The sequence below is a fragment of the Erythrolamprus reginae genome, chromosome 1, assembly GCF_031021105.1.
Source record: "Erythrolamprus reginae isolate rEryReg1 chromosome 1, rEryReg1.hap1, whole genome shotgun sequence".
Lineage (NCBI taxonomy): Eukaryota > Metazoa > Chordata > Lepidosauria > Squamata > Dipsadidae > Erythrolamprus > Erythrolamprus reginae.
Window position 1 is genome coordinate 317,783,333 of NC_091950.1, and position 24,848 is coordinate 317,808,180.

General features: G+C 38.5%; 1 protein-coding gene across 4 annotated transcripts in view; it reads left to right on the forward strand.

The window, feature by feature from the left end:
- AIG1 (androgen induced 1) overlaps positions 1-24,848 on the forward strand; it is a 71,298-nt gene that overhangs the window by 23,908 nt on the left and 22,542 nt on the right. The window contains exon 4 of one of the 4 annotated variants that reach the window (XM_070733648.1): positions 6,387-6,541. The exons of the other annotated variants lie outside the window; for them this stretch is intronic. Within the exon in view, the coding sequence (XP_070589749.1) occupies positions 6,387-6,491 (105 nt within the window). The 3' untranslated portion in view covers positions 6,492-6,541. Of the gene's footprint in view, positions 1-6,386; positions 6,542-24,848 lie in introns of those variants that run through there. 4 annotated transcript variants of the gene reach the window in all.

Consider the following 24,848-nt stretch of genomic DNA (forward strand, 5'->3'; position numbering starts at 1 on the left):
TTCCCCAGTGATTTCTTCCTCCAAGCTTCCAACCAGCAAAGCAAACGGGGAAGCTAGCAGGAATTCTAGGAAGGGAGGGGTAAAAGGAAGGAAGATAATTATAGAATGACACAAAGGGAGGAAGGGGGGAAGTTTCCTGATGCTCTCTACCCATTTCCCACCAGAAAACTCAATGGAGAAGCCATCAATAACTCATTCCATTCCATTGCTTTTTTGCCTACCCATGGTCATTCTTTTTCGCTGTTTAGGTAAGGAGGAATTGTAGGATAAGTGTCTTGGGGCAGTTGGTGGCCATCATTGTGTTGTATGATACAATTAGAAAATATTCCGTTCTATGGTATTTCTCTTATTTATTTTTCCCTGAACTAAATATCTATGTTTTGTAATCTTTTTTGATAAAACAATAATCTTTTAAGGGGGTTGTAGCTGCTAATACTAGGTCAGCATTTTTACTGAGCTGTTTAAATTGGTCAGGCATGCCAACTTAGAACCCATAAATTTTTAGTTCACTGGGGATCATTTACAGTACTTTTCAATATGATCTATTTGCCATTTTATTCCGCAATTATCTATTTTAAGGTTTTTTCAGAATGTTTTCAAAACTTGTAATTTTTTAAAATCATTTTGGTTAATTGGACTGCAATAATGGCAGCAAACGTGGTCTTTACTACTAGTTTAATTTATGATCAGTTAGAAACAAAGTACCATATTTTTGGCTCCACAAAACACACACACACCCCTCCAAAAAAGGTGGTTGGTGCTGGTAGCCACGCCATGGTGGCAGGGTCCTTTTACAGTGCTTAATCCCGCCTCTTCTATTTTTGTCATTGCCTGATACTTCTGACTCTTTTCCACAGTGCAGGAGTCAATAGGCAGAGCTGGCACATGAGACAACACTTATGGATGGCGAAAAATGGTCAAAACGGGCCAACTGGAAATTCAGAAATGAAGTTCCAGTTGGGCCATTTTTCATCATCCCCAGGCCTCAGGAAGAGTTCCAGCATTTTAAGACTATACAGTGATCCCCCGTTTATTGCGTCCCCAACCATTGCGAACAGGGTACTTCGCTATTTTTCAACCCGGAAGTCAAAAATACCATCTACGCATGCGTGCCGGGCACGCATGCGTAGATGGCAGCGGCTTCCCTGGGTCTTCCCCCTCTTGCTGGCGTCAGCGAGGAGTTTCCCCACCGCCCACGCAAACTCCTCGCTGCCGCCCGCCCTTCGCCCGCCCACGCCGTTCATTCTCGCCGCTTTTGAGCTGAGTCCGGGAGCGAATTCGCTTCCGGACTCAGCTCAAAAGCGCCGATAGCAAGCGGCAAGGAACGGCTTGTCTCGGCGCTTTCGAGCTGTCAGCTCGAAAGCGCCGAGACAAGCCGTTCCTTGCCGCTTGCTATCGGCGCTTTTGAGCTGTCCGGAAGCGAATTCGCTTCCGGACTCAGCTCAAAACCGCCGATAGCAAGCGGCAAGGAACGGCTTGTCTCGGCGCTTTCGAGCTGTCAGCTCGAAAGCGCCGAGACAAGCCGTTCCTTGCCGCTTGCTATCGGCGCTTTTGAGCTGTCCGGAAGCGAATTCGCTTCCGGACTCAGCTCAAAACCACCGATAGCAAGCGGCAAGGAACGGCTTGTCTTGGCGCTTTCGAGCTGTCAGCTCGAAAGCGCCGAGACAAGCCGTTCCTTGCCGCTTGGTATCGCCGGTTTTGAGCTGAGTCCGGAAGTGAATTCGCTTCCGGACTCAGCTCAAAACCGCCGATAGCAAGCAGCAAGGAACGGCTTGTCTCGGCGCTTTCGAGCTGTCAGCTCGAAAGCGCCGAGACAAGCCGTTCCTTGCCGCTTGGTATCGCCGGTTTTGAGCTGAGTCCGGAAGCGAATTCGCTTCCGGACTCAGCTCAAAAGCGCCGATAGCAAGCGGCAAGGAACGGCTTGTCTCGGCGCTTTCGAGCTGTCAGCTCGAAAGCGCCGAGACAAGCCGTTCCTTGCCGCTTGCTATCGGCGCTTTTGAGCTGAGTCCGGAAGCGAATTCGCTTCCGGACTCAGCTCAAAAGCGCCGAGAGCCAGCGCCCCCCGGACCCCCAACCCGGGTTTGGGGGGCTGCTAGGAAGCCCTCCATGCCGGCGGCAAACAGCCGCCCCGCCCCCAATCTTCGGCTCCTCGCTAGCGCTGTGGGAGTAAAAACACCGTCTGCACATGCGCAGACGGTGTTTTTACTTCCGCATCGCTACTTCGCGAAAACCCGCTCGTTGCGGGGGCTCCTGGAACGGAACCCTCGCAACGAGCGGGGGATCACTGTATATTTCTTTTATCCTCCTTCCTAGCCCTTCCCTTTTCATAGACTCTTTTCCCTTCACTTACGCAAATACAACAGACAAATTTACAAGAAAGCACTATATCTGTAGGTGGAAGTGCTTTTGAAATATAGTATTAGAAAATTGCACTTTTTGTGAAATTTCAAAAACAATACAAATATACTTTTGCTGGCTAATATTTTTTGTCACAAAGTCCTCCTTAATAAACTAAAATCTGCTTATTTAAAATTCACTATATCTTAATCAGACCACAAATATTCCTTTTTAAGCATTCCAAAGTATTTCATTTATTTGTTTAATTTGCTGCTATAGCAACTGAATTCCATCACGTTTAGCATATTGTTGATGGTGGCGGGTTTTCCCCCCCAAAATCACAACTGTGCAGTATGATCAAGTTGGTTTAGGCTTGGCAAGGAACAGTTCTTTCAATTGAAGACATATGTAAATAATTCAGCAATCCTCATAAAAATCCTTTGTAATATAATAAGAATTATTTTATAGACAAATGACATTTAAATTGCCTCAGTTACACCTGGCTAAGAAATTAAACAAGGTTTGACGTGAGCAATACCTATACAGTATTTGGAATATCTTACATGATTAGATTAGAAAATTGTAACCTAGAAACATAGAAGACTGACGGCAGAAAAAGACCCCATGGTCCATCTAGTCTGCCCTTTTACTATTTCCTGTATTTTATCTTACAATGGATATATGTTTATCCCAGGCATGTTTAAATTCGGTTACTGTGGATTTACCAACCACGTCTGCTGGAAGTTTGTTCCAAGGATCTACTACTCTTTCAGTAAAATAATACTTTCTCATGTTGCCTTTGATCTTTCCCCCAACTAACTTCAGATTGTGTCCCCTTGTTCTTGTGTTCACTTTCCTGTTAAAAACACTTCCCTCCTGAACCCTATTTAACCCTTTAACATATTTAAATGTTTCGATCATGTCCCCCCTTTTCCTTCTGTCTTCCAGACTATACAGATTGAGTTCATTAAGTCTTTCCTGATACGTTTTATACTTCAGACCTTCCACCATTCTTGTAGCCCGTCTTTGGACCCGTTCAATTTTGTCAATATCTTTTTGTAGGTGAGGTCTCCAGAACTGAACACAGTACTCCAAATGTGGTCTCACCAGCGCTCTATATAAGGGGATCACGATCTCCCTCTTCCTGCTTGTTATACCTCTAGCTATGCAGCCAAGCATCCTACTTGCCTTTCCTACCGCCCGACCACACTGCTCACCCATTTTGAGACTGTCAGAAATCACTACCCCTAAATCCTTCTCTTCTGAAGTTTTTGCTAATACAGAACTGCCAATGCAATACTCAGATTTAGGATTCCTTTTCCCCAAGTGCATTATTTTACATTTGGAAACATTAAACTGCAGTTTCCATTGCTTTGCCATTGCCACCTGAATGGCAAACCACTTTTATATATAGAGAGAGGAAAATTGCATTTTAAAAACCAGGAGACTTTACTTTTAAAATTTCAAAATAATGCATGATTTTTGGGGGATAATGATAAGTTTGAAAATTCTTCTGATTTTTGGAATGTTTCTTGGGAATATAGTGGTACCTCTACTTAAGAACTTAATTCATTTCGTGATCAGGTTCTTAAGTAGAAACGTTTGTAAGTAGAAGCAATTTTTCCCATAGGAATCAATGTAAAAGCAAATAATGCGTGCAACCCCATTAGGAAAGAAATAAAATCTCAGAATTTGGGTGGGAGGAGGAAGAGGAAGAAGAGGAAGAGGACAGTCGCTGCCCAGAGTGAAGGGAGCATTAGAAACATAGAAACATAGAAGTTTGACGGCAGAAAAAGACCTCATGGTCCATCTAGTCTGCCCTTATACTATTTTCTGTATTTTATCTTAGGATGGATATATGTTTATCCCAGGCATGTTTAAATTCAGTTACTGTGGATTTATCTACCACATCTGCTGGAAGTTTGTTCCAAGGATCTACTACTCTTTCAGTAAAATAATATTTTCTCATGTTGCTTTTGATCTTTCCCCCAACTAACTTCAGATTGTGTCCCCTTGTTCTTGTGTTCACTTTCCTATTAAAAACACTTCCCTCCTGGACCTTATTTAACCCTTTAATATATTTAAATGTTTCGATCATGTCCCCCCTTTTCCTTCTGTCCTCCAGACTATACAGATTGAGTTCATTAAGTCTTTCCTGATACGTTTTATGCTTAAGACCTTCCACCATTCTTGTAGCCCGTCTTTGGACCCGTTCAATTTTGTCAATATCTTTTTGTAGGTGAGGTCTCCAGAACTGAACACAGTATTCCAAATGTGGTCTCACCAGCATTCTATATAGTGGGATCATAATCTCCCTCTTCCTGCTTGTTATACCTCTAGCTATGCAGCCAAGCATCCTACTTGCTTTCCCTACTGCCTGACTGCACTGTTCACCCATTTTGAGACTGTCAGAAATCACTACCCCTAAATCCTTTTCTTTTGAAGTATTTGCCAACACTGAACTGCCAATACAATACTCAGATTGAGGATTCCTTTTCCCCAAGTGCATTATTTTACATTTGGAAACATTAAACTGCAGTTTCCATTGCTTAGACCATTTATCTAGTAAAGCTAAATCATTTACCATATTACAGACGCCTCCAGGAATATCAACCCTATTGCACACTTTAGAGTCATCGGCAAATAGGCAAACCTTCCCTACCAAACCTTCCCCTATGTCACTCACAAATATATTAAAAAGAATAGGACCCAGAACAGATCCTTGTGGCACACCGCTTGTAACCTGACTCTGCTCAGAATACTCGCCATTAACAATAACTCTCTGATGTCTACGCTTCAGCCAGCTGCAAATCCATTGAACTATCCAGGGATTAAGTCCAATCTTCACTAATTTATCTATCAGCTCTTTATGTGGAACCGTATCAAAGGCTTTGCTGAAGTCCAGGTAGGCAATATCCACGGCACCACCTTCATTCAACACCTTTGTGACATAGTCAAAGAAATCAATGAGATTAGTCTGACATGATTTGCCTTCAGTAAAGCCATGCTGATTTGGGTCTAATAAGTTATTGTTTTTTAGGTGCTGATTTATCCTCTTTTTGAGTAGAGTCTCCATCATTTTAACTACAACTGATGTCAAGCTAACTGGCCTGTAGTTACCAGCTTCTTCTCTACTGCCCTTCTTGTGAATAGGCACAACACTGGCCATTCTCCAATCCTCAGGAACTTCTCCTGTTAACAAGCATTTCTTTTCTCTGGGTGCTGGCAGAGGTTTATTCCCTCTCCAAGAGCCCAGAGAAAGGAAAATGCTTTGTTGGCTCTGGACTGCCAAAGCCTCCTTAAGCACCACCAGAAAAACCCAAGATGGCCAGGATTAAAGGGGTAATGGCAGGAAACTGGCCGAGCCTTTGCGCCACTCTGGTTCTTAAGAAGAGACAAAAAAAATCTTGAACACCCGGTTCTTATCTAGAAAAGTTCTTAAGTAGAGGCATTCTTAAGTAGAGGTACCACTGTATATGTATTCTATATAAATAGGACTGCACTGAAATAGTAAAGAAATTTAAGATGCCCTGACTCTACCCCTATCCAGTTTCTAATCATCACTGATTCTACGAAGTGTTTGAACTGGCTTGACAGTGATCATATTTTCATTAACTACAGGTATTCCTCAACCTATGACCACAATGTAGCCTGAAATTTCAGTAGTAAGTCATTGTGGTCATAAGTTGAGATACCACGTTACTGGTATTATCTTTATAATAGTCATAAAGTGAGACACACGAGTGTAAGGTGAATCACATGGTCATTAAAGAAATCGTGCCATTGTTTGGTGAAACCATTCTTCCAAATGATTGTGGGTTTTTTAAATGGGAAGCTGGAAAAAGGATGGGTTGTAAGTAACTTTTTAAAAATAACTTCAAACTGTAGTTAAGTGACCAGTTGTAAGTTGGGACTCCCTATAATGTTTCCTGCCTAACAAGGCTTTAATATCCCCTTTTTTAAAATGGGGAACTGGAATTTTCCTTTGAAATAAATTTTATTTACTAATCAAGGTCTCTGTCTTTCCTTCTTTCTTTTGTCCTCTGCAGAGAAGAAAAGTCAATGATAGCAGCTGCAGTGTTTTATTTAATAGGAAGCCGGAGGTTTGGACAGATTTTTTTCATGATCTAAGATACTCATTAGTATCATGTTGATCAAGAAGGGCCTTAGGAAGTTGTTTGCAGATGGGCTACCAAGGCTGAAAGGCTGTAGTTCAGAATACACAATAGCAGAAAGTTAGTACTGTCAAGTAAAGGAAATATTTATACATTTTGTATTCGAAGCCAATCTATATGATGAATGGCATAGATCCATCCAATTCTCTGTTAATTGATTTAACAATTAGTATTCTTATATAGAGAAATATATAACAAAATTATGGTGGTAAGAATGAAGCAGAAACAATACTGCCCATTTGTGAAATGTTCTTTAATAAAATTTCAGTATTTCAGTTTCATGAGCCTGTTCCATAAAAATTAATAAATTACTAGCTATTTTTTTTATTTGAAATTTAACTAGTTCATGGTGCTCTCATCCTAGAATGTTTTAATGATGTAGATTTCTGCAATTGTATACAGTGAAACTATTTAAAAAAGTGAAACATTAAACATATCCTATCTAATGTAGCCCAAGATGTTAATTGCGCCTTTAAATTACAAGTTTGTAGTTTAAATAATATTTCATTTGGAATTCAAATGTAGTTTTCTTTTCTTTTCAAATTGTCTATACATTTGGTATGAATTATTCAATGATAACCAAATAATATTTTGTGGCTTCTTTTGGATTATTATGTGGCATATATAATAAAGATAGAAAATCTATAGTTATAATTCTTTGGAGGAAAAGAAGGAATATAGGTTTTACATTATATTTATACTGTGTTTCATGAAGGGGGGAAGAGCCTCAAAATCTCCATTTTCATTTTTACTTGAATTGTTAAAAATGCTCATTAGATAAGGTCAGGAAAGGAGACTTTATAAATAAGTCAATGTCTTTCAAAAGTAAAGGGGCAAGTTTAGGGGACGAATTAATTAATCCAAAGAAAAAATATTAAGAGTAATAGCAACGACATCTAATTTCAGTGCTTTAATCTCAAAACAATCTGCTTTAAAACTAAAGAAAAGAGAATTGTGACTTGGAGTAATATGTTTCTTTTTTTCAAAAAAGAGTAAATAAGTAGCTAATTTCAGCAACATGTTATGCATCTTTCAGTCAACATTAATTCTCACTTCAATTCTGTTGGCTGCCATGGTTTAGAATTATGATATGCTCCATTCTTCACTTAGATCTGAAATATGAATTCACATAAATATGACAAAAAGTTTCTTACTTTTTCAATAATAAGATAAATTAATTATAAACTCAATTAAGTATTTAAATAATATACAGTTTGAAGGCATTGTACTTGGTTCTTTGGCTATGGTATAATTTTGTAACAGAATCTTCTAAATCTTTTTAAACTTCAGCTTCTCCTTTTGTTATTCTCATATGGATTATAGGTGTCTGAGACATTTACATATACCAAACCTTCTTCTTGTCTTGAACTCAAATTGTGAAAACATTCATCAACTTTGAGGATGATAATTTGAACTTATAAAAATGTCAGTTATAAAAATAATGTCAGTTATAAAAGTTTATGTCTATTTCAAAAAAATATCCCTTTTCAGATAACACAATGTTTATTAGTTATTTCTCAAATGTGGCTTACTTGGCATGATTACAAATATTTGCAGCTGTAAAAACGATATTACTGAGATCACAACAGTAGTCATGGATACCTGCATAGTTTTATTACTATATTAATGTCAGATTCATTTTTCTGGAAATAACATTACTGTATAGGAAAATGAAAGGAAGTTCCAGTCGTAGTATTTTAAATTTGAGAGCAAGTGTTAACAGAATAAGCTTTTATGTAATTTATGGGTAGCATCACCTACATTGCAAGGGACATCAATATGTCAAGTGAAAAAGGACCTTCATCGTTATTCGTTGTTTTCATTTGATGACTTGTCATTAGAAAAATGGGTTGTTTACATTTTTTTACACCAAAGCAACCTACATTTCACCCATTTAATTTCCTGTCTGTTGAATTGTATTTTCTTCCACTTCCTTTATATGCTCTCCTCTAGTTCTTTCATTTTCAAATGCTGATTGGAAAAGTGCCCTACAAATGAAACTTAGTTTTTAGTGTTACAACTTTATTTTTTTTTAAGTTACCCGTATTTTTCGGAGCATAAGACACAGTTCCCTCACCCACCCAAAAGAGGCTGAAAAAGTCTAATTTGGGTGCGTCTTATACTCTGAATGTAGCCTTTTTTAAAAAAAAATCTTTATTTCAGCCCTAACAAAGAGCGATCTTTTTAGCTTTGCCTGCTCCCTCCAACTCTCAGCTGTGCTTTAGAAGCTTTTTTTCATCCCTAATAAGGCGCCAGAGAGTGAAGAGATCTCTATACTTTGCCTATTTTTCTCATTGCTTCTCTCTCCAAAGATCAGTTGTGCTTTTAGAAGCTGTTTTTTAATCTCCAAGCAGGGGATACAACGTGTTCAAAACCAGCAAACTAATGTGTTGAAGCTGACCAGACTAAGAACACTAGCCAGATGAATATCTGATAGGCAGATTTTTTTACCCCTATTTTCCTCCCCAAATACTAAGCTGCCTCTTATACTCGGGTGCATCTTATACTCCAAAAAATACGATAATCTAGATTTAAATAAGAATCTATTAAGCTCTAACATAGAAGAAGTAAGTTACCATATTTTAGCTAGCTTGATGTTGGGAAAGTTATCAATGCATATAAAAGTATTATATTTTTTAATGAACTACAGAAATTGCCTGTTTTGTCCATGATTTTTTGAATTCTTAAATTATCCCATAGAGATTGAGTTTGGCATTTTCAGTTAATTTACTGCCACTCCACTGTCAAATATAGATTTCAGTTCTTGCTTGATGTGTAAAACAAATACTTTTATGATGAAATGCACAAAGCGGGGTGGATCATAACTCATGGGGGCACATAGAGGTTGACAATATATCTTACTTAATGAATAGTAAGTAGAGATGGGCAGCGTCTAAAAACAAAGCAAAACAAATACATAAATAACGAAAACAGTGTCAAAGGGACAGAACCAGCAGAAAAAATGGCATATCAACACCACTTGGAAAGAGAAATTGTTGGCTCTTTTCTTCGTTTACATCTCTGTCAGGATAATAATAATAATAATAATAATAATAATAATAATAATAATTTATTAGATTTGTATGCCGCCACTCTTCGAAGACTCGGGGCGGCTCACAACATAACAGCAATACAATATAAATACAATTATGTCAGGATTATGTGCTAAATTCATCTTATTAATGAAATTAATGAAAACCCAATAAAATTTTATGTTACAAAAAAAGCATTTGAAAACTGGCTCATCAAGATTACACAATGCTTTTGCTGTTTATTTTGAAATCTCTGTGATCAAGTATATTAAGAATAAAAAGAGAGTTTGGTTATTGAAGAGGAAAGCAGAATAGAGTTTGATTATTCTTTGACGCCTATTTGTGACATTTTGAAGTTAATATTTTGACTGCCTTTTTAAAATAACTTTTTATGGGGTTTTAGTTTTAGATAATGTTTTTGTTTTAGATAATGTTCAACTTCTTTTTTATCCCTTTGTATCTATTTATATTGTATTTTTATTATTGTTGTAAACTGCCCTGAGTCCTTGGGGTTTGGGCGGCATAGAAGTTGAATAAATAATAATAATAATAAATAATTCCAAGCCTTGAAGTAAGAAGGCTCTTTCTTTGTCTTTCACGTTCAGGCTCCAAAGTCGTGGGCTAATCACTGGCTTTGGCCATTCTCTGCTTTTCATCAAGGAATGTTCTCAAAAGGCATGATGTGATATAATGTGATGTAATGACCAATGGGGTCATATATATCCTTCGGTCAGAAAAAGCAGCATAACTTAGTGTCTGCTTTCATGTTTTCAGATTTAGACCTGTACAATACCAAATGAAATATGTGAACACCTGTCCACAATTCCCAGACATATTGTGCAGTTGCTGGCAGCTTGAAGAATAGGGAGAGGAAGGGAATTTCCTCTGAACTTTGCTGCCACTAAGCATGGGTGGTAGGGAGGTTTTTGGTTGCAGTCGATTTCATAACTCCAATCTTTCACTGCCTTATGTTGTTTCTTGATTTGTATCTTTATTTCTGTCTCTTCTATTTATGAATATGCCTATACAGTATTTTGAAGAGTATTTGTAGCATAATTTGTCATATATTGTATTGAATTTATTTTCTCATCAATTTAACCATTTATTTTTTTGCATTTTTCTATTAGAGGTATTTCAGGAAGTTAAGAAGTATTTCTCTTTTAAAGGTCCTTTACCAAAATAAGATATTTCACTAAAATTGAGAGCTCAGTTCCGGTACAGCACTTTGGCATCCAACTAAAACTTAGCTCATAGGCATCCAGAGAGGGTGGATACATGATATAAACTCTGCCCGTTTTGTATGTCCCTAGTGATATTACACATACATGGGTAAAAGGCAAAGCTTGAATTGCAACATTGTTTTGTTTTGTTACATAACTGTTGGATTTTGAAATATTCAGAAACCCAATTTTTCTATAGCAGTGCCAAAAGGGTGCGCAATGCGTGCAATAGTGCACATGTGCATGACCACACTCATAATGCAGTGCCCTCTCCACCATGCATACATAGATGCCTCATTGAAGCTCCAGACTTCTGGTTGGTCCGTTGGGTCATTTTTCGCCATCATCAGGCTTCAGAAGGCATCCGAAAGCCGCCTGGGGAAAGTGAAAATGGCCTAGAAACATAGAAGACTGGCGGCAGAAAAAGACCTCATGGTCCATCTAGTCTGCCCTTATACTATTTCCTGTATTTTATCTTAGGGTGGATATATGTTTATCCCAGGCATGTTTAAATTCAGTTACTGTGGATTTACCAACCACGTCTGCTGGAAGTTTGTTCCAAGGATCTACTACCCTTTCAGTGAAATAATATTTTCTCATGTTGCTTTTGATCTTTCCCCCAACTAACTTCAGATTGTGTCCCCTTGTTCTTGTGTTCACTTTCCTATTAAAAACACTTCCCTCCTGAACCTTATTTAACCCTTTAACATATTTAAATGTTTCGATCATGTCCCCCCTTTTCCTTCTGTCCTCCAGACTATACAGATTGAGTTCATGAAGTCTTTCCTGATACGCTTTATGCTTAAGACCTTCCACCATTCTTGTAGCCCGTCTTTGGACCCGTTCAATTTTGTCAATATCTTTTTGTAGGTGAGGTCTCCAGAACTGAACACAGTATTCCAAATATGGTCTCACCAGCGCTCTATATAAGGGGATCACAATCTCCCTCTTCCTGCTTGTTATACCTCTAGCTATGTAGCCAAGCATCCTACTTGCTTTTCCTACTGCCCGACCGCACTGTTCACCCATTTTGAGACTGTCAGAAATCACTACCCCTAAATCCTTCTCTTCTGAAGTTTTTGCTAACACAGAACTAAAAGAAGACCGAAAATCAGCTAACGAGTGGTGCACATGTGCACTGAAGGCATAGGCCAGTGCCTCGCGTGCCCTCAGATATGGCTCCAAGGGCCATCTGTGGCCTGCATGCCATAGGTTTGCTATCATTGTTCTATAGTTTTATATTAAGCATAATAAAATCACATTATCATGAAACTGGATACAAATTAATTATAGGTGTACAGTATGTTGGACTAACTCCATATCCCTTAGCAAGTACTCCAATGTTTTTCTTAACATTTTAGAAGCTGCGTGCAAAATATACTATCTGCCCAAACCAGGCTTTGAAGAATAGTCCTAAGGGTTCTCTCAAGCTTTGGTTACAAACTGTCATACTCCTGTTTCTTGACTTTCATTTAGCTCAGGGTGTGAGCAAGAACAAAACCCCCAGTTTTAATTAATTGGCTTAAATAAGACTTTTGTAATGAAATATGAGATAAGATCATTCATCAGAGCACCCCAAAGATTTCTTCCGTGTGAATTCTGTTTATCTTAGATACCAAGGAATTGTGATTATAAGTACTGTATAATAGAATTTTCTGTGTTTGGCAGGATAGTTTGCAAAGTATTGCAAGAGAGACAATCTCCGCATTCTTTCCTTATCAGAGAAATGGGTGGCGACATCTCCCTTGCATGAAGATGCAGCCAGGCAGAGAATGAGCAAGACCAAAAAGACCCCTCCTTGAAATATTTACTGATTAATGGAGTGCTAAAATTTAAATATCCAGTTTCTTGTTACCTAACCGCTTTTGTTTTTAATAAATATAACTAGTGAGAATCTTTGAGTCACTTATCTCAACATGCACCTTGATTCTGTTAAGGAGCTGTAGGAGATAGGAAGAAGACTTGGCTTTCAACAAATACCTAGCAGCTTTTGCAGGGTGGATGGATGGATGTGACCAGGGGTCACCGCTCCCCATAAGCTGTGCACGTGTGCGCGCAAGCGCTCCAAAATACCCCCACACGTACCCTTTTCTTCGGGCGCGCGCTCCCCATCCCCCTGCCAGCCCGTGGTGGGGGGGCGGGCGGGGAGGCGCGGGCATTAGAAGGGAGCCGCGGCCGCCCCTGCCTCTCCATGGTGCCTCTTCCCGGTGCTTCTCACTGTTCCCAGCGCTTCCTGCGCTTACTGGAACTTCCTGCTCCCCAGCCGAGAAGTTGCACCACCACACTGGCTGGGAGGACGCTCGTGCCCTCCCCAGCTGAGAATCAGCATGGCCATACTGCCTGGGAGGATGCTCGCTTCCCTGGCCAAGAAATCACATGGGCGCGCTAGCCAAGAAGATGCGCAGCTTACGGAGAATGGTGCTCCGGCCCCCTCGCGCTCCTGGCCTCTTGGCCCTGCCTCCCGCCCGCCCGATTCGGCCCCTCTCCTCCTCCGCCTCCCACCTTGGATCATGACTTCTCTCACTGCGGCTTTGGCTTCGGCTTCTCGGGATGAAAGCGCTCCCAGCCAGGGGGCTGTGAGAGGGGCGGGGCGGGCTTTCCCAAAACGGACAGAGAAAGCCCTCTCTTGCAGCCCCCTGGCTGGGAGCGCTTTCGCTGCAAGAGAGGGATTTCTCCGTCCGTTTCGGGAAAGCCCGCCCAGCCCCTCTCGCAGCCCCTTTGCTGGGAGCACTTTCGTCCCAGACTTCCAGCAAGGGGGCTGCAGTAGAGGCAGGGCAGGCGTTCCCGGAGCGCTCGGAAAAAGCACTCTCGCAGCCCCCTCGAAGTAAGTGAGAAAGAGAGAGAGAGAGAAAGGGGGGGAGAGATAGCAATAGGGAGAAGAGAAAGAAAGAAAGAGAGATAGAAAGAAAGAGAGAGAAAGAAAGAAATAGAAAGAGAGAAAGAAAATAAGAGAGAAAGAGAGGGAGAGAGAAAGTGAGAAAAAGAGAGAGAGAGCAAGAGGGGGAGAGAGAAAGAGAGAGAAATGACTCTTGATTTAAAGCATATGGTAAAAAGCACCCAAATAATAAGAGAGAGAAAAACCCAGCCGTTTGTGTGTGTGTGAACTCTTGAACCATTTCCAATAGCTCACCTGTTATTGGAAATGGTTCAAGAATTCACACACACACACACACACAAGGGGGGGAGGAGACGGGTGGAAAAAGAGGAAATAGTAATAATAGCAATAGATTTTGGTTTTGTTTTATTATTAATTTCTTTTAATTAAAAAATGGATTTTTTTTCTTATTTATTTATTTTATTTATACTTCTATGCTGCCCAGTCCCAAAGGACCTGTCACTCAGACACTATACTTTTCTGTCCACACTGAAAAAAAATTAGAGGGAACATTGCCAGGGGTGGGCCACTGCCCGGATGGGAGGGGGAATGCAGTGGGGTAGCAATGGAGCTCCACCCCAGAGCACCTAATTTGACTGAAAGATGTTGAAAGAAAATGCAGGGCATCTTGCATAAGCCACAACCACAGTGTGTTAGTAAAAAATTTGCTAGCCCTTCACTGGATGTGACCCATTCCCTGTGGATAAGGTAGTCTGTTGCAAGAAACTTGGAGGACTTAAATCAATAATGGCGAATCTTTTAGTGCCCACTTATTTATCGCAAAGTACCAACATGGCAATTTACCCTGAATAATGAGGTTTTACTACCTAAAATAATGATAAACAAGGCAGAGTTCTGCTAATTGTTCCAAGAAAAATGTGATAAATGCACTTTTCATTTTTTTCCTGCTTTTGAAATATTACATGTAGCAACAATAAAAAATAAAAAATTGTAATATTATCTCTTTCCCATTCTCTCTTTCTCTCCCTCCCTCTCCCTCCCTCTCCCTGTTTCTCTTTCCCCCTCCCTCTCTCTGTTTTTCTCTCCTCCTCTCTCTTTCTCTTTCCATCTTTCTCTTTCTGTCTTTCCTCTTCTCTCTCTTCCCCCTCTTTCTCTATTTCTTTCAATCCCTCTCAGTCTTTTTCTCCCTCCTTCCCTCTCTTTCTCTCTCTCTCTCTACCTGTTCCTCTCTCTGTTTCCCTCCTTCTTTTCTCTTTCCCTCCCTCCCTCCCTGTCTTTCTCTTTTTTCCTCCTTCTCTTTCTCTATCTTTCTCTCCCTCTCTCTTTCCATCCCTCTCTTTCTCTCCCCCTCCCTTCTCTCTATTTCACTCTCTGTGTGTCTCTTTCTCTCTGTGTCTCTCTGTTTGTTTCCTTCTCTCTTTCTCATTGTCTCTGTGTCTGTCTATCCATCCATCCATCCATCTATTGTCTGTCTGTCTGTCTGTCTGTCTGTCTGTCTGTCTCTCTATCTATCCCCCCTCTCTCTTCCGCCCTCTCTGTCTCTCTTGCTTTTTCTCTCTTTCCCTCTCTCCCTCCCTCCCTGCCTTTCTCTTTCCCCTTCTGTCTTTCCCTTGCTCTCTCCCCCCCCCTTTTTTTCTTGACTTGTATTCTTCAACACCCTGACTTCCTGACCCAAGAATTGAAGCCCACAAATCATATGGGGGCCATTGTTCCCCACTTCTGGTCTACATGGCATTTCTTAAGCAATCACATGAAAGGATGCTGAAAAACATTTCTGTTGAAAGCTCTTGCAGAAATGGAATGGGTGCACTCATTTTTTCCTGAATAGCCAGTATTTCTGCTGGTACCTGAAGTATTTTACCAAACATGATGTGGAACAAAGTTTTAATGAAATTCTGAGTCTTCCTGCTGAATTTGGATGTGTGGCTGGATCTTGGTCTCTAGCTCATCCTTAACAACTGACAAAATATTTACACTGCTTAGTGCAGAAAAGGGTAATTTTTTCCAAAGTGTTAAAAAAGATTGGAGTTAGAAAATAGACAATGAATATTTTTAAAGAGTTTGGATTTATACATCAATAATTTTATTGAATCATTTTCCAGAGTCTCATCTGCACCTTATTGTACTTTTGTTAAAAGGCAGGAATAAAAGAGTTGCCACTGTGAGATAACTAAGAGAGCCAAACCTCATTTGGTATGAGCTTCATAAAAAAACTATAAAATATGAATATGTATACCAGCATATCAAGCTACAAAAAGGAAAAGGTATTTGATGTATGATTCAGATTTTGCTATGTAACTTAATAACTTTGCAGTCAATGCATCTTTATAGGATATATTGCTAGCTGCTGAAAGATACAAAAACACCTTCATCTAAATTCCAAACGTGTAGCATATTTCTAAATTTTACATATAGTTTTTAAGTGGCAAGATAATACATTTATATTGAAAAAGTCTAATTAATCTCATATAATTTGTGTATCACATAAATGGCTTTGAAACTGAGCTACTCAATTTGAAATTTTTAATTTATCTTTTTTGTCTCTGTAGTTTCACACAAACAGGTACTCTGTATACAATGCAATCTTTCATCATCCACTACAAAAGTCTCCTGTCATCCCCCTTTTCAGGTGCCTAATAGTAGATAAATGCATTCACACTAAATAATTATATTTCTTCACTTTCTATAAATGTCTTAGTCCCAGGCTACATCTTCAAGGAACAGGTGCACACTTATACTACAGTACTTTTCATTTATAGTCCTGAAGTCATCCTTTAGAAAATGCATATTTACTTATTTACTTATCTACTTATTCTTTAATGTATGGCAAAGGACCCATAGTAGATACATAAGCTCAGTGTTGCCCTGCAGTTGTTGGCAATACAAAATGATTATCAGATACAGAATTAGCTGGTTAGCTGGCTTGTCAAAGCCCTGCCCTATTGATTGATCTCTCTCCTCATCTGAGAATTCATCAGCACTAAGCAATTCTTAGCTTTCATCAAACCAATACATCAATCTCCCAATATTATTAAAATTAGACCACCCATTAGAATAGAATAGAATAGAACAGAATTCTTTATTGACCAAGAGTGATTGGACACACAAGGAAATTGTCTTTGGTACATATGCTCAGTGTACATAAAAGAAAAGATACATTTGTCAAGAATCTTGAGGTATAACTCTTAATGACACTTTTTATACTTTGTCCTTTTTGTCTTTCAATTCGTCACAGAGTTCTTTGTGCAGCCGTTCTGGTTTCTTTCGGGCCCTATTTTTTTCTTCTTCATTGGTATTGTGTTAGAATGGACTTTCATAATCTCACTTTTCAAAATTTTCCAAGCTTCTTTAGTTTTTTCCCCTTGAGGATTCTCATCCATGGAATCCTTTCCAACCTCTACCTAAGTTTATTAAAATTAGCTCTCTTAAAATCCAAGACTCTAGTTTTAGTTTATTCTACTGCTTATGTTCTGCATAATAAATCCAATTAATTAATAAATGAAATAATAAATGAATAAATATTGAATTCCAATATTGCATGATCACTTGCACCCAAGGTTCCTGTAGTTTCAACATCTTCTATCATTTCAGCTCTGTTAGTGAGAATTAAGTCCAATATGGCTGATCCCCTTGTTCCCTTCTCTACTTTTTGGGTAAGAAAGTTGTCTGCTAGTTTTGGTAGGAACCTGTTGGATCTTCCACTTGGTGCAGAGTTTGTCTCCCAGTTGATGTCCGGGTAATTAAAATCCCCCATTACTATTGTGATGTGCTTCCTACGTACCTTACTTAGCTAACTAGCAAAAAGTTCATCTACTTCCTCTGTTTGTTTGGTTGGATGGTCTGTAACATAAGACCTATGGTAATGTCATTTTCTCCACCCCCTTTTAATATTGACCCAAATGCATTCCAGATAATTTTCATTATTGTTGTACTCTATTTCTGTAGAGATGCAGTTATTTCTTATATATAGTGCAACTCCACCTCCTCTTTTATTTGATCTATTTTTTTAAACAGTTTAAACCCCTCTAGTTGTGTATTTCATTTGTCAGTCTCATCCCACTAAGTTTCCATAATGGCAACTATATCGTATCTTCCCTCATTTATTTGAATTTCTAATTCACCCGGTTTATTCCTTATACTCTGTGCATTGGTGTACATTTTTATATCTCTGCGTTATTTTAGTGCAAAATATTAAAGATATATCTAAATATGATAAGCAATTTTATAAAGTTTTGCCATTCCCAGATTGGTTCAGCAATAACTAGTTATTCAAGTCTTATGGCTTATAACCAAATAAAACTATTTGGGGGTTTTGACCTTTTAATAAGATCTGGCAAAATATGATCATAGTTATCATGGCATTTGAATGTTCTAAAGTCATATAATATAGTTCCTCTTGCTTGAACTAAAAAATTATAAAATATTTTCCTTGTTGCCGTTCTAAGCAACAAAATAAAAGTCAATCAGGTTCATATAGTGGTTTAGAAAGCTTTTTCCAAAATAATAATAATAAAAAAAATAAACACTAATGAGAGTGATGTAATCTTATGGCTTTGAGTGATTGTCTTTTGGCTGCAAAGCAATACCGTGCAGCTTTAACAACAGGCTGCAAAAAGACAGCAGCTTTTACATTTTTACTAAAGATTAGAGTTTCAATAAAGGCTTCTGTGATCATATATGATAGGTATATATTTTGAATATCACATGTAGAACATAGGGAGGCTGACACAGATAATATATGATTAAAAAATAGATTTGCAAAATAGACATAATTCTATCTTTTAGTGAATCAGTGTTTATACTATTGGCATAAATATTTTTTCTGATTATGACTGAATGACAAGGTTTTAAAATTTATTTATAGGTGAGCAATGAGATATGTGAAGATAATTTTTATTATAACATTAGAGAAGGTTTTCAATTTTGAAATCGTATTTGTCTTGATGAAGGGAGGATTCCTTTCTTCATATATCCTTTTCCTTTTATTGGTTTTTTATTATTTACTATTTCTTAACTTTCCTTTTTAAATATTTTTCTGAACCTTTTATTTTCTTAGTTATACTAGTTTTTTATTTTTATTATTAATGTTAATAAAAATTGTTGTAAAAAAGAAGTAATGGTTGCAAGGATAGACATTTGTATCATACCTACTATAATATCTTTTAAAAACTAAGCCGGTTTTTCCTTCTTTGAGTATTCCTTCCCAAGAACTTTGTCACTTGTGATTTATTTCACCAAGGAGTCTTTTGGGAAATCAGTTAAAGATAATGGATATATAAAATCAGGATTCATTTTCTATTCATTCTACTTGGATATATATACCCTCAAATCTTGTGTTTTCTAAATTACATGTGCCCTATAAACCATTTTTACCTGTAATTCCTTTTAGTATTAATTCTTAATGTCTGCTTCTTAAAAGATGCCCATTTTGGGGAAGAGTTTTTGGAACCACTTTGCTATGTGAAGGGCCAGTAAAAAAGCAATTTGCACAGCTAGACTTCAAATTATGACGATAATTGGGATTGTAATCTCAGCCGGTGAGCAAAACAGTCATGCATGAAGGAGAAATCCATCTCCACCCTTCCCCTCTACTTGCAACCTTTTCTGCCAGTTTTGCCATTGAGTTTCTATGGAAGGTGGCAGAGAAGATTGCAAATGGCGGTCACATGATTGCAAGCACTTGGCAATTGTTTATAAGTATGAGCCAGCTGCCAAACACCCTAAATGCAGTCACACTAGAATTGCTTTACAATTCTTAAATTTGAGGACAACCTGTAAATGATACTAGTAATTTAAGTGGATTTATGCTGTTCTTTACCACCCTCTCTTCTTGTATCCGCTCATGGTCTGTTAGGTATACCTTAAGATAAGCTAGTTTGGCAGCCATACATTCCATCTCTCTAGTTTCCAGCAGCAGGAAGCATCAGTTCATTCTGGCATTCTTAAACCATCTGTTCCTGGCTACATCCTTTCATGTACTCCTTTGAACATGCACTTTATTTATTTATTTTTAAGAAAAGTGATTATTGCCAAATAAAATATAAACTATATTGAGGTTTCCTTTGATGTAATTCATTGGAACAGTATTAGAAAGGGTGGCAATATTTATTACCATTCCATTGTCATTCTCCTGAGATTTTATTATTTCTTAGAGTTTCGCTGCTTAATCATTCTTCTCTAATAATTTACAGAATAATAATTAGGTAAATCTGAGTTGTATAGGTAAAATTGAAAGGTGATTTTAGGACGATTTGCCTTTTTAAAATGTAGCAAATTTAAAATGTAAAAATGAAAGGTGATTTTAGGACGATATGCCATTTTGAAATGTAGCAAATTATGCCGTAAATTCTGGCAAAGTGTTCATCTATATCAGGAATCTCCAAACTTGCTAACTTTAAGACTTGTGGACTTCAGGTCCCAGAATTCCCCAGCCAGCATGGCTAACTCAGGAATTCTGCGTGTAGAGGTCCACAAGTCTTAAAGTTGCAAAGTTTGGAGATGCCTAATCTATATTGACTGGGAAATATTTTGGTGGGAAAAAAAAGAATATTTGGGATGGTAATAGCCACAGTATTTAGGCCAATGCCATGCAGTGAGCAGGATCTCAAGATAAATTTGATGCAGCTTGATTTGAAATTTCTGCCCTTTAAAAAAAATATATACATAATGGTTTTATATTTTATTGTTTACTTTATTGTTTATTTTTATGAGACACTGAATGTTTAATGAATGATTGCTTTTTTACACTTGTAACTTTAGTAACACAATCAAAGAAGTCTTGCAGCTGAAAACTATTCCCAACCCATGGCAATGAGTTATCTAACTCTGTACTTATCATCAAATACATTTGAGTTTAATTTAGACTACTATCTAGAATATTTGAAATCCTTGGAATAAAGGAAAATGTAAGAAATTATGTAGTAAATATAACATATTGGAAATCATGAACATAATATCTCATTATAAAAACAGACAGTATATCTTTTCCTGCAAGATTCTGTCTAGCAACTTTAGCACATGGCATTTTGAGAATGTAGAGAATAAGGACTTTTTAAAAAACTGGAAGCTTTACATGGACTTTTTACCGAAAGAAGATGGAACTGATGATTTATGGCTTTGGAGATTAGGGTTAAAGAGAAAAGGGAAATTATTGCAATTATTTGATAGAAAGAAAGGCAAAAGTTAAAATTGTTGGGGTTCCTCACTTCTTTCCTTTTTTCTTCTTCTTTCCTTTTTCCTTTTTTTGTTTATTATACAGTACATTTATTCTGTCATAGGGTTCTAATAAAATAAGAGAGAAAGGGAGGGAGAGGGGACTAGGGAGGACATTGTGTGCAACATATACTCAGGTTACAGTTTCTGGCCTATACTCAAATTTCTTTCCTTTGTTTTTGTTGTGGTTCTTCCACCTGTTTTCAAAGTTATGCCTTCTTCCCATTATATAACCAAAAGCTTAAAATCATCTAATGAAGCCTTTCTCCCTGTCACCTCATCAAAGGAGATGAGATGGGCTTTTCTAGGGGAAGTTTTTCTGCAATAGCATCCTATTCATGGAATTTTGCCTCCAGAGTGGCTTGACTGGCACCCATAGTTTTTTTAATTTATTTATTTATTTATTTATTACATTTGTATGCCACCCCTCTCCGCAGACTCGGGGCGGCTCACAACAGCAACAGAAAAACAGTGTAAAATACAAATTCAATAATTAGAAAGCTAAAAACTCATAATTTAAAAAGCATTCACACAACATACCATACATAAACAGTATAGGCCTGGGGAAGATATTTCACTTCCCCCATGCCTGATGACAGAGGTGAGTCTTAAGGAGTTTGGGAAAGGCAAGTAGGATGGGGGCTGTTCTAATCTCAGGGGGGAGCTGGTTCCAGAGGGTCGGGGCCGCCACAGAGAAGGCTCTTCCCCTGGGACCCGCCAAATGACATTGTTTGGTCGACGGGACCCGGAGAAGGCCAACTCTGTGGGACCTAATCGATTGCTGGGATTTGTACGGCAGAAGGCGGTCCCGGAGATATTCTGGTCCGATGCCATGAAGGGCTTTATAGGTCAAGACCAACACTTTGAATTGTGACCGGAAATTGATCGGCAACCAATAGTTGCATAATTTTGGTACAAGGTGAAAATTTTTCTATTTTCCCTGGCTTTGTCATTAGTTTTTAATTATACTTTACTGTTTCAGTTAAGCCTCACATTCACCTAGTTTATTTGGTGTTAATATTATGCTCTGCGTTTTTATTCAAATAGTTTTTAGTGTACTGTACTTTATTATAGAGACCTTCTTTTATTGGGAGGTTTAAAATACTGTATAAATAAAAAAGTTCTACCTTAATGGTTTGTGCATCTAAAGAGGCAGTTTGCCAGATTTCTTATTTACAATAACTGGAGGTTAGATTGAATTGCCAAAATTCTTCTCTAGACCCAGGAGCCTATTTGGGGATTTCATCTGGGAACACATGTGACATAGAGTCATTCTTGGGGCATTTAAGAAAAGCAACTGCTTGATTGTACATTATACAGCCAGAGAGATGAGATCATATTGAGGCTGGGCTAAAAGGAATGTGAAATCCAGATGAAGCCAAATCAGAATTGCTGCTTTGTTCAGTCATCTGCACCTGTGAATATGGAGGTGGGGAGTTGAGAGACTACTGGACAATCTCAAGAATGTTCTAGTAATCTTCTTTCTTCCCACCACTTTTTGATATTCCTTCCAGAATCCAGTCTCTTAGTCCTGCATATTTTTATATTTGAGAAACCTGAAAAAAAGTTATAATTTTACTTTCAATCTCATGACTAATTAATGACATGTACTTGCCTAATACAAGCCCTAGTAGTTATGTGTGTGTGTGTGTGGGGGGGGTGTTTCATGTTTCTTTCTACTACAGTTCTGTTGTTAAACATCGGAGTCTAATGTTCCTAAACTGTTATGCTTTCTGCTATGTTTGGTTCTTTGGAACGAAAGACGTAGCGTACCATATGTATTCCCCTAAATGTTGTCCTCAGTCCACCTTATGGTGATTTTTGATTGCTACACTTTAGGCAGATACTACATTATCATAAAATCAACCTCAATAAATTGTTTTATGGTCTGAACTATATATAGCTGTAGAAATAGTGTTTCTTCAAATAGTGAATAAGCATTTTTTGTCAATTTTGAATTGTTATGTTGAAAGCCCCTAAATTGGAATCACCAGTTCATTGTTCTGCCTACTCTGTAGCAACTGATTTTTAAAAAGTATTTTAAATAGTCAAGGCGCGTTGCTGTGGCTCAGTCTGGTTAAGTGGAAAAGAAACAAATGAGAATGTGCACGTTTTCATTTTTGAACCCCGGCTCAATTAATCAGAATAACAGAGTTGGAAGGGATCTTGTAGGTGTTCTAGTCCAATCCCCTGCTCAATTATATCATAGAGTTTGAAGGGATTAACATTAGAAAGTAGGGTGACATTTGGACATCTCCCTCCTTCCCTGTCGTCCCTCCCCCTGGTTTAAAAGACTGGCCCGACCCATCTGCCAAAATACGATAAGACTGGGCTGGGTTCTTGGTTCCACCCAGGCAAGCAATACTTAGGAGACAAATCTCACAGTTGGTAGCCAAACCTATTTTAGAGCAATTTTCAAAGCAATTGGGGAGGAATTGGAGATTTTAAGTAATGAGCAAACAAACATTTACATTTGTATTTATATAGTTTGTAACATTTACAGAATTATTCAGCCAACAGAAGGCTGTGTTCAGTTTGCATCTATGATTATAATCTATGGTTCCCTTTATGTTCTGAGGAGATTTTTGTGTGGCAGTTAAAAATATAAACAGACTTGGAAGAGACCTTGGAGGTGTTCTAGTCCAACCCCCTGCTCAATTTATTCAGAATAACAGAGTTTGAATGGGTTAACATTAGAGAGCAGGTTGATATTTCTCTCTCTCTCTGTCTTCCCTTCCCTGTCCTCTCCTACTTTAAGGCACTGGCCCGACCCATCTGCCAAAATATGATAAGACCCGGCTTACCTTGCAGGATTCTTGGTTCCACCCAAGCATGGGTGTCAGACCCCACAGTTTGCAGCCAAACCTGGTTCCTTTATGTTTTGAGGAGACTTTCCTGTGGCAGTTGATCATCAGCCAATAAAAACGTTCCTGCTATGTTTGTCACCAGTCTCCATAGAAAGCAAATGTCTGTCTTTTCATCAGCCAATTCAACAGCCTCCTGTTTTTCATCAGGGAATCCTATGTTTTTGACCAGTTTTTACCTGTCACAGGTGTGATATCTATATAATAAAGTTATATCAAAAGGGCAGTGTTCTAATGGAATGCTGTGTCAAAATTTCAAAGAAATCTGTGAAGTACTTTTCGAGATTTGCTGTCCCTAACAAAGATACATTTACATTTTTATTAATATAGATTTATTCAATTTTTATGCCTCCCAACTCCGTAGGGACTCTGGGCATCTTACAACCAAAAATATAATATCGAATAATACTAAAAACCTATAAAACAGTTAAAAACAATTAAAATAAAGCAGTGAAACCCATGCATAACACTATGGCCGGATCTCAATGGCTACCATAATTGGATCAACGGCCTCAGGCCTGCCGGAAAAGCCAGGTCTTTACCGATCTCCAGAAGGCAAGTAGAGTGGGAGTAGACCGGATTTCAGGTGGTAACTGATTCCAGAGAGTCGTAACAGCCACAGAGAAGGCCTCTCCTGCAGACCCGCCAGCTGACACTGTTTAGCTGATTGGACCCGGAGAAGAGCAACCCTGTGGGCCCTTACCAGCCTCTGGGAACTATGTGGTAGGAGGCGGTCTCTAAGATAGTCTGGCCCTAAACCATGTAGGGTAAGCCAAGATGTTATGTCTAGAAACTCAGATGTAGTTTTGTTGCACTAGTAAGCACATTTCACACATTATATACAAAAGGATTGTATTTATAACATCATACTGCTTTTGTCATTTTGATAAAAGCCTATACAGTAATCTTTCTGATGCATCTATTAGCAGTAAATATAGTGTCCTGTTGCTTATTTTGTCTATTCAGGCTCCTGTCCTGAACATGAGTACTGGTTTAAGTTGAGCGGTGGATTCTAACTTACCTTGCTGCCGGTTTGCTTCCTCCCGCACCCTGTGGCTGTGCCTCATGGGCACATGCACGCTTCATGCATCGTTCATGTGCAGTGCTGAAAAAATAAAAAATAAAGCTGGAAACAAGATAGCGACTGCAATCACGGGGCTGCAGTCTGCATT